Below are 12,589 nucleotides of genomic sequence, written 5' to 3' on the forward strand. Positions count from 1 at the left end.
TGTTTCTTTGAATATCCACAGCAGAGCATTTAGTGTCTCTCTATGAATACCCATTATAAAGTGGATACCAAAGTCCACATTAATGTGTCGAGATTAATGTTGTCCCATTATAAAATCTCAATGCCAATTAACAGCCGTAAAACCAAAGCAGCCGAAGTGTCATAGTCTCACCCCTGCAAGGGTCTAACCTGCCCTGGAGGTCCTCCTTTTCTGGTGTATCTGTCTACTCTAAGATCAAGGTAACCAACATACCCAATATTTTACTATCATCCATGTGCCTATCCAAGAGTCGTTTAAATGTCCCTAATGTATCTGACTCTACTACCACTGCTGGCAGTGCATTCCATGCACCCACTACATTCCACAGACGTGTGAAGAACCTAGCTTTGACATTCCCCTAAACCTTCCTCCAATCACATTAAAATTATGCCTCCTCATGATAGCCATTTCTGGCTATTCACTCTATCCATGCCTCTCATCATCTTGATGTGGAGGTGCCGGTGTTGGACTGGAGTGGATAAAGTTATAAGTCAGACAACACCAAGTTATAATCCAACAGTTTTATTTGGAAGTACTAGCTTCTGGAGAGCTGCACCTTTGTCAAGTCAAGAGCAGAGCTCCGAAAACTAGTACTTCCAAATAAACCTGCTGGACTATAACCTCATTTTGTGTGATTCCCATCATCTTGTACACCACTATGAAGTCATCTCTCATCCTTCTTCTCTCGAATGAGAAAAGCCCTAGCTCCCTCAACCTTTCTTCATAAGACATGCCCTCCAGTCCAGGCAGCACCCTGGTAAATCTCCTCTGCACCCTCTCCAAAGCTTCCATATCCTTCCTATAATGAGGCAACCAGAACTGAATAAAATATTCCAAGAATGGTCTAACCAGGGTTCTTTGGAGCTGCAGCATAACCTCACAGCTCTTAAACTCAATCCCTCTGTTAACAAAAGCCAACACACCATCTGCCTTCTTAACAACCCTATCAAATTAGGTGGCAATTTTAAGAAACCTATGGACGTTGACTCCAAGGTCCCTCTGTTCCTCCAGATTGCCAAGAATTCTGTCTTTAAATCTGTATTCTGCATTTAAACTCGACCTTCCAAAATTAATCACTTCACACTTTTCCAGGTTGAACTCCATCTGCCATTTCTCAGCCCAGCTCTGCGTCCTGTCAATGTCTGGTTGCAACCTACAACAGCCCTCCACACTATCCATAACTCCACCAACCTTCGTGTCATTGGCAACCTTACTAACCCACCCTTCCACTTCCTCATCGAAGTCATTTATAAAGATCACAAAGAGCAGAGATCCCAGAATAGATCCTTGTGGAACACCACTGGTCACCGAGCTCCAGGCTGACTATCAGCTACCACTCGCTGTCTTATATGGGCTAGCCAATTCTGTACTCAGCCATCCGAATTACCCTGTCTCCCATGCCTCCTTACTTTCTGAATGGGCCTAGCTTGTGGAACTTCTCAAATGCCTTGCTAAAATCCACATACACCACATCCACTGCTCTATCTTCATTAAAGTGTTTTGTCATGTCCTCAAAGAATTTATTAAGGTTTGAGAGGACTGACCTGGCCCTCACAAAGCCATGCTGACTACCTCTAACCAGCTTTGATTTTCCAAATAATCATAAATCCTGTCTCTCAGAATCTTCTCCAATAATTTGCTCAACACCGACATAAGCCTGATTGTTCTGTAATTCCCAGGGTTGTCCCTTTCTTGAACAAGGAAATAACATTTGCTACTCTCCAATCATCTGGTACTACTCCAGTGGACAGTGAGGGTGCAAAGATCATAGCCAAAGGCTCAGCAATCTCTTCCCTCGCTTCCTGTAGTAACCTTGGATATATCCCTTCTGGCCCAGGAGACTTACCTAATCCTCACGTTTTTTTCAAAATTTCTAGAACATCCTCCTTCTTAACATCAACCTGTTTGAACATATCAGCCTCTTTCATGCTGTGCTCAAAGATAACATGGTCCCCCTCACTAGCAACTACTGAAGCGAATTATTCATTAAGGATCTCCCCGACCACCTCCGACTCCAGGTACAGGTTCCCTTCACTATCCCTGATCGGCCCTACCCTCACTCTGGCCATCTTCTTGTTCCCCACTTAAGCGTAGAATGCCTTAGGGTTTTCCTTCATCTACCTGTCATGGCTTTTTCATGCTCTGTTCTAGCTCGTCTAAGTCCATTCTTCAGTTCCTTCCTGGCTACTTTGTAACCATCTAGAGCCCTGTCTGATCCTTGCCTCCTCAACATTAAGTAAGCTTCCTTTTTCCTCTTGACTAGATGTTCCACATCTCTTGTCACCCTACCATCGCTTCCATGTCTCAGTGGGATAAACCTATCCAGCACTCGCAGCAAGTGCTCCCTAAATAACTTCCACATTTCTGTTCTGCACTTCACTGAGAGTATCTCTTCCCAATGTATGCTCCACAGTATCGGAAGTGTGGTGCAGGAAGAAGGCAGCAGGTCAGGCAGCATCCAAGGAGAAGGAGAATTGATGTTTCAGGCATAAATCCTTCATCAGGAATGCCAGAAATGTGGAGTCTCCTGCTCCTTGAATGCTGCTTGACCTGTTGCGCTTTTCCAGCAACACACTTGCGACTCTGACCTGCAGCATCTGCAGTCCCACTTTCTCCTTATGCTCCACAGTTTCTGCCTAATTGTAATGTAATTCCTCCTCTCCCATTTAAATATTTTCCCATACTGTCTGCTCCTATCCCTCTGCATGACTATAGTAAAGGTCAGGGAGTTGTGATCACTATCACCGAAATGCTCTCCCACTGAGCGATCTGACACCTGACCTGATTCGGTGCCAAGCACCAAATCCAATATGGCCTCCCCTCTAGTTGACCTATCTACATAGGTACCTTCCTGGACACACCTGACAAAGTCTGCTCCATCCAAACTATTTGCACAAAGGAAGTTTCAATCACCCATGACTGCAACCCTGTTATTTCAGCATCTTTCCAAATTCAGCTGCCCAATCCGCTCCTCCGTGTCTCTGTTGCTATTGGGAAGTCTGTAGAAATCTTGCAATAAAATGCCTGCTCCATTCCTGTTTCTGACTTCTACCCATAAAGACTCAGTAGACAAACCCTCTTTGACGACCTCCATTTCTGGAGTGGTGATACTACCCCTGATTAGCAATGCACTCCCCCACCTCTTCTGGCTCCGTCCCTATTCATTTTGAAATATCTAAACCCTGGAACATCCAACAACCAGTCCTGCCCCTATATTAGGAGAAAGTGAGGACTGCAGATGCTGGAGATCAGAGCTGAAAATGTGTTGCTGGAAAAGCGCAGCAGGTCAGGCAGCATCCAAGGAGCAGGAGAATTGACGTTTCGGGCATGAGCCCTTCTTCAGGAACAAGGGCTCATGCCCGAAACATCAATTCTCCTGCTCCTTGGATGCTGCCTGACCTGCTGCGCTTTTCCAGCAACACATTTTCAGTGCCCCTATGATATCCAAGTCTCCATAATGGCCACAACATAGTAGTTCCAAATACTGATCTATTCACTAAGTTTGTCACCCTTAATCCTGACATTTCTTGCGTAAAAACACACTTCAATCCATCACAGTGATTGCAACTTTGTCCTATCAACTGTCTATCCTTCCTCACAGACTCTCTGCACAATGTCTCTAGCTTTCCACCAGCTACCCCATCCTCTAATGTGTAGCTTCGGTTCCTATCCCCTGCTAAATGAGTTTAAATCGTCCCAAAGAACACTAGCAAATCTCCTGCCCAGGATATTGGTACCCCTCCAGTACAGGTACAACCCGTCAAGAAGTAGACACTGTCACCTCAGCAGGAAGTGCAACGAGAGGAGTTATGTTACTCATTCAATATATCATAAATCATATGACAGCAAAACAGCACCAGGGAGCTGCAAGTTTTCCTAACCCACAGATCACTGTATTGGAATCAGAGCCCTTCCCCCTCCAGGGTTCCATGAAGTCAAAAAGGAATTTAGAAACAGATTACCTGCATCTTGAGTCCATCAAGGCCAAGCCTGTGAAATTAACATTAAGATGATAAGATTGCAAAGATCTGGAGATTGTTCGAATGATGGTAAAGTGATCGTTGAAATGTTAAGGTCATCAGCAATATCTGCAATACCCAAAAATTCATAACACATTGCTCACTATTGTCTGGTCAGTTTTGGCTGGTTAACATCTTTGTTAAGGTTAAGCTTAAACAAGAAGTGGATATTAATTACCTGAGCACATAAAATTTGGGAGAAACTGTAACATTGTGCTGGCATGAGGGGGCAAAGAATGAGTAAGTCAATAAACTCTCTCCGCATGGTAAAACAGGGCTGAATCAGCACAGTTTTGTTAAGGGGAGGTCGTGCCTAACAAATCTTCAACAATTTATTGAGGGGGGAATTAAATAAATTAGACAAAGGAGAGCCGGTGGACATGATCTATTTGACTTTTCAGAAGGCCTTTTACAAAGTGTCACATAGGAGACTGCGAAACAAAATAAGAGACCATGGTGTTTGGGGTAAGGTACTGGCATGGATAGAGGTTTGGCTGTTGGCAGAGAACAGGGATAAAGGGGTCTTTTCAGGATGGCAGTCAGTGACTAGTGAGGTTCTTCTGAGGGCCATTTTGGGACCATAAATATTCACATGATACATTAATGATCTGGCAAAGGAACTGGAGGTATTACTTAATTTGCAGATGGCACAAAGATAGGTGATGGGGCAGGTAATGTTGAGGAAGCGGGAAGGCTGCAGAAAGACTTGGGCAGTCTGGGAGAGTGGGCAAAGAAGTGGAATACATTGTCAGAAAGTGTGAGGTTGTGCACAGGTGCAAGACTATTTTCTAAAAGGGAAAGGCTTTGGAAATCTGAAGGATTAAGGGATTTTGGAGTCTTAGTTCAGGATTCACTTACAATTAACACGCGGGTTCAGTTGACAGTTAAGAAGGCAAATACAATGTTAAAATTTATTTCAAGAGGACTAGAAAGCAAATGCAGAGATGTACTGCTGAAGAAATACAAGGCTCTGGTCAGACTTCATTTGAGCCCTGCATCTAAGGAAGGAGGTACTGTCTTTAGTGACAATTCAGAGGAGGTTCACAAGAATGATCCCAGGATGAAGGACTAGTCATATGAGGAGCAGTTAAGGATTCTGGGTCTGTACCCAATGGGGTTTAGAAGGATGAGGCAGGAGTTGATTGAGACTGACAGAATACTGAGAGGCCTGGACACAGTGGACATGGTGAAGATGTTTCCATTATTAGAGAGACTAGAACTCCAGGGCAAAACCTCAGGGTAAAGAAACGACTCTTTAGAACTGAGATAAGGAAGAATTTCTTCAGCCAGACGGTGGTGAACCTGTGGATTTCATTGCTACAGAGGCCAAGTAATTGAGTGCATTTAAGACAGAGATAGACGGATTCTTGATTGGTAAGGAGATCAAAAATTAGGAGGAGAAAGCATGAGGATGGGGTTGAGAAATATATCAGCCATCATCGAATGGTGGAGCTGACTCGATGGGTGAATGGCCGAATTCTGTTCCTACACCTGACGGTCTCTCCACAAAGAAAAAAGTGCATATCTTGATTTCTATTTCATCAATCAGGCTGGAATCCATTAGCATTGCCAATTGCGACTGTAACATTAAGATTCAGGCATAGAATCACAGAATTCCTACAATGCAGAAGCAGGCCATTCAGCTCATTGAAACAACACCGACCCCTCCGAACTGCATCCCACCTAGACCCACCCCTCATACCCTACCCCTGTAACCCTGCATTTCCGATGGCTAATCCACTGAACTTGCACATCCCTGGACACTATGGGTAATTTAGCATGGCCAATCCACCTAATCTGCACATCTTTGGATTATGGGAAGAAACTGGAGCACTGAAGGAAAGTCATCCTGACACAGGGAGAATGTGCAAATTCCACACAGACAGTCGCCTGAGGCTGGAACTGAACCGGGTCTCAGGCAGCAATGCTCACCACTGAGCCACCGTACTGCCCCAATCAAAATAATTATGCAGCAAAATAATGAGAATGCTGGAAATATAGGGCTGGCAGCACCTGTAAGAATGAATGGTCTGCATTTGGTGCATCCTGCCTTACTTAGCCATGAAAGATAACCTGTGAAAGTCACACAAAGTGATGAAATCTCCCATGAGCAAGACAGAGGTCAGGAGGGGCTGGCAGTGTTAGGATATCAGTTAGGCTCATTAACAGGCTAAGTTTGTTGAGGAGACTTTGGGAGGCATGAAAAAGCCATCTTGACTGAATGGGAGCTTCTCTGACAATGGTTACGAGCCCTGTTGGACCGCGTTCCAACAGAAGGTCATCAGTCTGGAATGCAATTGTTTATCGCTTCCTAACAGGCATGTAGGTATAGTCTACATTTGCGTTCTGATATCCAATTATGTTGCCCCGTAAACAGATCCACATCTGACATGAAGGGTACCCTGGTGTGAGATTGCAGAAGTCAACATAATCACTGTGATAGACTTCAGGTTGAAATGGTTGTCGGAGACTGCATCCAGTAGTATGAATGCAACCTTTCAAAAAATTGTTCAGAGGATGCAGTTATCATTCAGCGTGTGACATTTTATTGCCCATCCCTAGTTTCCCCCGCTGAAGGCAATGTAGCAGACCTTCCCTAGCAAAGCCCCACATTTCCTATGGTGCTCCCACAACGGGGTTCCAAAATTCTGGGTAAAGCATCAAGAAACTACATGAATCAACCTTGCTGTGTTCATTCCTAAACACTACAAAGTAAACAAATCAACTAATGGGATATTAATATGCTGCTATGTGCTATGCTTTTGGAAATCGTTATAACAAACAGACAAAGACTACATTCGTAAAGTGAGCTTCAATATGCAACACATCTCTATCCACCCCCCCACACACATTAGAACATTTCTATTTCTCTATAGCCAATCATAATCATACCTGATTCACTTCTTAATGATGGAGTCTAATTAATCATAAAATAACACTTTTGAGGGGCATAATTTTTGGGAAAGGGATCAAAATGAATGACAATTCTTATCCGAGCATGTGCATTACCTAAGAAGGTAAACATTAGACAATCAAATCAGAGCAATCCATGATGAGAATATTATAGTTTCTTCAAATTGTCCTAACTTCTTTTGTCATTCAGTCACCAACATGTAGAAACATCTCAACAACAACGTCTCTTCATTGATTTGAAATGCATTTCATCAGGATTGCAAAGCAAGAAAATGGAGCAGACAATGACAAAATGAAAACATGCAGATAAACTTCAGTATAGACAGCACTAACAACGCGAGAAAGTAACAGTTTGTGATGTGCCCCCATTCTCAAATTAAACCTAGTTGGTCTTTACCATCTCAACCCCAATGAGTCTGGACAAATGACTTACCAGAGATAGTCTGGGATACGAGAAACATGTTCCTGGAAAGCAGGGCCCTCATGACCCTCCATATACCAGCGAACTAACATGTTGATGGTTTTGGAAATCTAAAAGACAAATAGAATCATACATAAAAATAAATTCTGGAGGTCTCCACTTTAGCTCTGCAGTCCCATTACCACGTCAATACTGGCAGCAACATGTACATCTTGCCAACAGCATTAGCACTGCACACTCACAATACAGTGGCCACTGTTGGGACTACTGCTTTTGAGATAAGCATTCAATGTACACAAGTGCCATACATCAGTGGTAAGGAAGGATTACAAAAGGACCAGATTTTACTGTTGCACTGATTTGACACTGTCATCACTCCTCTGAATATGTACATATGCAGAAATCCAGGAATTACTGTCAGCGATTAGCACTTATCCAGAAATGCGCAGTTGCACTACTTTTAATCTGTAATTAGAAATCACTGAAATGACAAAAGGTGAGGCCTCTTCTGGAATACTGTGTCCACTTCTGGTCACCTAGTTACACGAGAAGATTCAGAAGACATTGATCACGATTTTGCCAAATATGGAAGGTTTGAGTTATAAAGAAAAGCTAGATAGGCTGGTACCTTTTTCACTGCAGTGTATGAAGTTAAGAAATAACCTTATAGAAGTTTATAAAATAATGGAGGGTATAGGTAGAGTTAATGGTAATGTCTTTTCAAGTCTAGGGGATTTCAAGTCGGTGGACACATTTTTAAGGTGAGATGAGAGAGATTTAAAAATGACACGAGGGGCAACTTTTGTTTTTACACAGAGGGTGATTTGTATGTGAAATGAACTTCCTAAGGAAGTTGTGAATGTGGGTACAATTATAACATTTAAAAGACATTTGGATAAACGGTGAATAGGAAAGTTTTGGAGGGATATGGGCCAGGAGCAGGCAGGGGGGACTAGTTTAGTTTGGGGTTATGTTCATATGGACTTGTTGGACCAAAGTGTCTGTTTCTGTGCTGTATGACTCTATGACAAGAACTTAGCCAGTTTCACTGTAAAGATCCTTGAAAAGTGACAGATGGTTGTGAGAGGTATAACTGGGCTTATAAGCAGTGTAGGAAGTTCAGAATTCCAAACTTAGTGCCTTAAAAATTCATCTAATATTAGAAAAATATCAAATTGCTCAACAAAGATTTAAAAAACACTTATGGTATCTGCACAATGTAAGTAAATGTTAACTACTCTTTTACTCTTTACTTCCTGGATTGTAGCCTCTGACAATATTTCGATATGATTGACATGCACCTTGATTGATGGCACACTTGTTGCTAGGAGATTCCCTTGACTTGGAACAGATTCAACTAAGTTCTTTCCCCAGCTACAATAGTGACATTAACACTGGCAACCTATTTACCCATTTCATGCTTTTAAAAAAAAACTAGAAAATTTTAACTGTATCTCACAATTAAAAGACTATAAGACACAGGAGCAGAAATAGGGTCTGCATTTAGTCAGCTGTGCCATTCAATGAGATCATGGCTGATGTGACAATCTTCGGATACACTTTCCTGCCTTTTCCCCATAACCCTCCATTTCCTCACTAACTAAACGTCGGCCCATCTAAACCTTGAATCTACTTAGTAATCAAGTCTAATCAGCCCTTGGCGGCAAAGAATTCCACAGACTCATGACCCTCTGAGACAGAGGAGAAATTATTCTTCATCTCTGTCTTAAATGGGTAACCTTTTATTCTGAGATTATGTCCTATGGTTCCAGACTCTCCCACAAGGGAAACATTTCTGCACCTACCCTCTAAGAATCTTGTATATTTCAACAAGGTCACCATTCATTCTTCTAAATTCCAATGAATATAATGCCAACTGACTCAACCTCTCCTCATAAGTCAGTGCCTCCACACCTAGAAATCCTCCTCTGGGCTGTCTTTTGTATATAAAACAATAAATTACGATCATATGCCATTCAGCCCATCAGATCTTTGAAAGGGCTAATAAATGAGGCCTGGTCTTTTCCCTTAGGGCTACAAATCAATTTCTGTTTACTTTCTCTATCAAAACCCTTCATGATTAAAAGCCTTCCCTTTAACTTTCCTTGCTCTAAAGAACACGATTCCAGTTTCAATGATTTCTCCAAATTACTCACTTTCGTTCAGATCCTAATTTACTAAGTTTCCTTGTCAGCCTTTCCAACGCTTTGACATCTTGACATCCTTCCCAAAGTGTGGAGCCCAGAAACAGACACAGGCTTACCTGAAGCTTCAGGTAGGATTAGCAATACTTTCTAGTTGTTGTACACTACATCTCTGTTTATAGAACTTTGGACTCTTTGTGCTTTTGTAACACTCTCCTCAACTCATCCTGCCACCCTCAAAGAATTCTTTAGAATTGCAGAAAGCAGAGATTCACAGAAGTAATTTGTCCTATCATGCTTACACAATAATAGAAGCAGATTTGTTAGGTTTATATTGCCTCTACTTCTCCTTCCAACCAAATGCACTGCCCTGCATTGAATTTAATCTGCTCCAAGTCTGTCCATTTCATCAGTGTCTCCTCCAGAGCTTGGTTCCTTGCCAATTACAATTGATTCCGGTATCCTCTATAAAGGGAAGGTAGGACATGACATAGGGATGTCTGGCCTCAGAAACGTATGCTGGTGAGAGTTGGGAGTGCAGTTAGCCTGCTCACAAGCAGCAGCAGCACTCCCACCTTGTCCAGTGCAACTCCTTCCGCTAGCACAGCAGTCAGGCCCCACATGGAGTTGGCTGATCATGACAAAAGAGACTCAGAAGAATCATGACCCATCGGCGAGCAGCACAGTCACAGCCCAAATCCCAACCTCACCCCATTAAAGAAAACATAGGAAACCTACTCCTGGAATTATCTGATTGACAGACTTTGGAGCACAAAAACAAACCCATCTGTTCTTTCAGTTTTGATGTTTAAGCTGTTGCACTGCAAGCTAGCTGTGCTTTTATCTGAGGAATATGCCCTCTAAAATGGCCTTGGTAAGCCACTGAGTTCAAGTGGATAATAAGTAGTGGAGAAAGTGAGGTCTGCAGATGCTGGAGATCAGAGCTGAAAATGTGTTGCTGGAAAAGCGCAGCAGGTCAGGCAGCATCCAAGGAACAGGAGATTCGACGTTTCTGGTATAAGCCCGAAACCTTTCCTGAAGAAGGGCTTATGCCCGAAACTTTGAATCTTCTGTTCCTTGGATGCTACCTGACCTGCTGTGCTTTTCCAGCAACACATTTTCAGCTCTGATCTCCAGCATCTGCAGACCTCACTTTCTCCTTGAAGATTTTAACCTACTGCGAATCCTCTTGCAAGGATGCCTTCCTTGAAGAAGCTCTCTTCCTCCCTCTACAAGGATTTCAGTGAGTCCCTCTCTCACTGCACACCCCAGGTCATCTCCTCTGATTCTTGAAGAAGGGCTTATGCCCGAAACGTCGAATCTCCTGTTCCTTGGATAATAAATAGTGACCCAGTGATGTCCACATCCTTTTAACAAATAAACAGATGGAGACGTCCATTCATTTCTTCAAATTCACTCACGGGACATGGGCGTCATTGGCTGGTCAGCATTTATTGCATGACTATAGTTGCCCTTGACAAGGTGGAGGTGAGTCGCCTTCGTGAGCTACTGCAATCCATGTTCTGTCAGCTAACCCGCAATGCCCTTAGTGAGAGAACTTTCTCATGTGTTTCAAAATCTTTAAAATATGCATTATATATAAATACTTTGGTTTATCCTATTTTGAATTTTCATTTCTTTTGTATAATAAACTTGTGTTGTATTGTTAAAGCTCAATTTGCAACATTACATCCAGGGAGAATTTATCCCGATGTTTGTTACTGCTCTCCTCAGTGTCTACAACATCTTTTGGTCCGAAGTCAAAAGGGAACCTTGATTATTCTAACATTTCCTTAATTTATGGCATAATCAGCCAGTTTCCCATTCATTCCAGTTCTCTCCTTCATAATTTACTAACTCAATTACTGGTAATAAACAATGATAGTTAAACATCCAGAATACATAGTTTGGATAAAGTTTCTATAGTTATCGAAAGCAAATAGCAAAACAGTTAGAGCAAGATCAACCTTGAACAAATGTACTGCCTTCATAAAAACTAATGGCTGCAGTATTACATCACAATTAAATACTTTGAAACAAACACATACTGGTCCGATGCTAATGCACTTTGTGAATTTGTCGTCAGCTACGATGTGGTCATAGAGTTCTGTGACTGCCTTCTTCCTCAGACTGGTGCTGTGGTGATCCTCATACATGTTCAGAAAAGCTGCAAATGAGGCAATGGTACATTTAAATCTTATTGTAAATCTCAGTGTTATGGAACTTTCGTTAAGAAACAGGCCACTTAACACATCTGTATTTGGGGAGGACAGATGGAGACAGGGCTGAAAAGGTACTTGGGAACACTCTGCTTTAAACTAAAACAGAGGAAAGCTTCTCCCACTTCAGCAACACAGATTTGGTGCTGTTCACTTCTTTGACCCAACATGATGCCATCATTGGTGGGGACACTCAGTGAGAAGCTAGGAATCATATTCTGTAGGACATATTCTGTTCGAATTGAACAAAACAAAATGTAAGCTGAATGTAATTACTGCGATCCGTTATATAACTGTTATGGTTTTAGGATATGTGAAACCAGGCATTGTCAAATACAACAATTCCAGTCACATCTCAATAAGACACAACTGTTTATTCATTTAGAAGCAGAGTTTTGATGGATTTCCATTCATCGACGAGCAACATGATATATTCTGGCCTCAGTATCAATAGAAAGCAGTGTAAAGCCCCCACTGTTGTTACACCTCACCTCCCCCAAGTCAAAACCACCTAACTGGACTAGGTCCACAGGAGAAACATTTAGTACACACCTCAAACAATAATACAACATCAAATTCCATCATTTGACATCAGGCAATGTGATTAAAGAGAATCAATTCATAGAATACCAGAATTCAAGACATCCTCGGAATCACAGAAGACAGGCTCCTGTGATGGGAACAATAATCTTGAAAATGGGTAGGTTGGGGTTGGATGAGAGGTTAAAATATTTTGAATTATAAATGCCACCCCAACTCTGGTTTCAGGTCATGTAGAACTGAACGGTGAATAGGTTGGACTGTTAAAGATTCCAATGAGGCTAGCAGCTACAG

The 12,589-nt window shown here is 42.2% G+C and overlaps 1 protein-coding gene across 2 annotated transcripts in view; it reads right to left on the reverse strand.

Annotated features, from left to right (window-relative positions):
* lss (lanosterol synthase (2,3-oxidosqualene-lanosterol cyclase)) overlaps nt 1-12,589 on the reverse strand; it is a 104,917-nt gene that overhangs the window by 71,300 nt on the left and 21,028 nt on the right. For both annotated transcript variants that reach the window (XM_060827704.1, XM_060827705.1), the window contains 3 exons: nt 11,585-11,703; nt 7,405-7,502; nt 4,002-4,029 (listed from right to left, as the gene is read on the reverse strand). In XM_060827704.1, the coding sequence (XP_060683687.1) occupies nt 4,002-4,029; nt 7,405-7,502; nt 11,585-11,703 (245 nt within the window). The remainder of the gene's footprint in view (nt 1-4,001; nt 4,030-7,404; nt 7,503-11,584; nt 11,704-12,589) is intronic.

This window comes from Hemiscyllium ocellatum, chromosome 7 (genome assembly GCF_020745735.1).
Source record: "Hemiscyllium ocellatum isolate sHemOce1 chromosome 7, sHemOce1.pat.X.cur, whole genome shotgun sequence".
Taxonomy (NCBI): Eukaryota; Metazoa; Chordata; class Chondrichthyes; order Orectolobiformes; family Hemiscylliidae; genus Hemiscyllium; species Hemiscyllium ocellatum.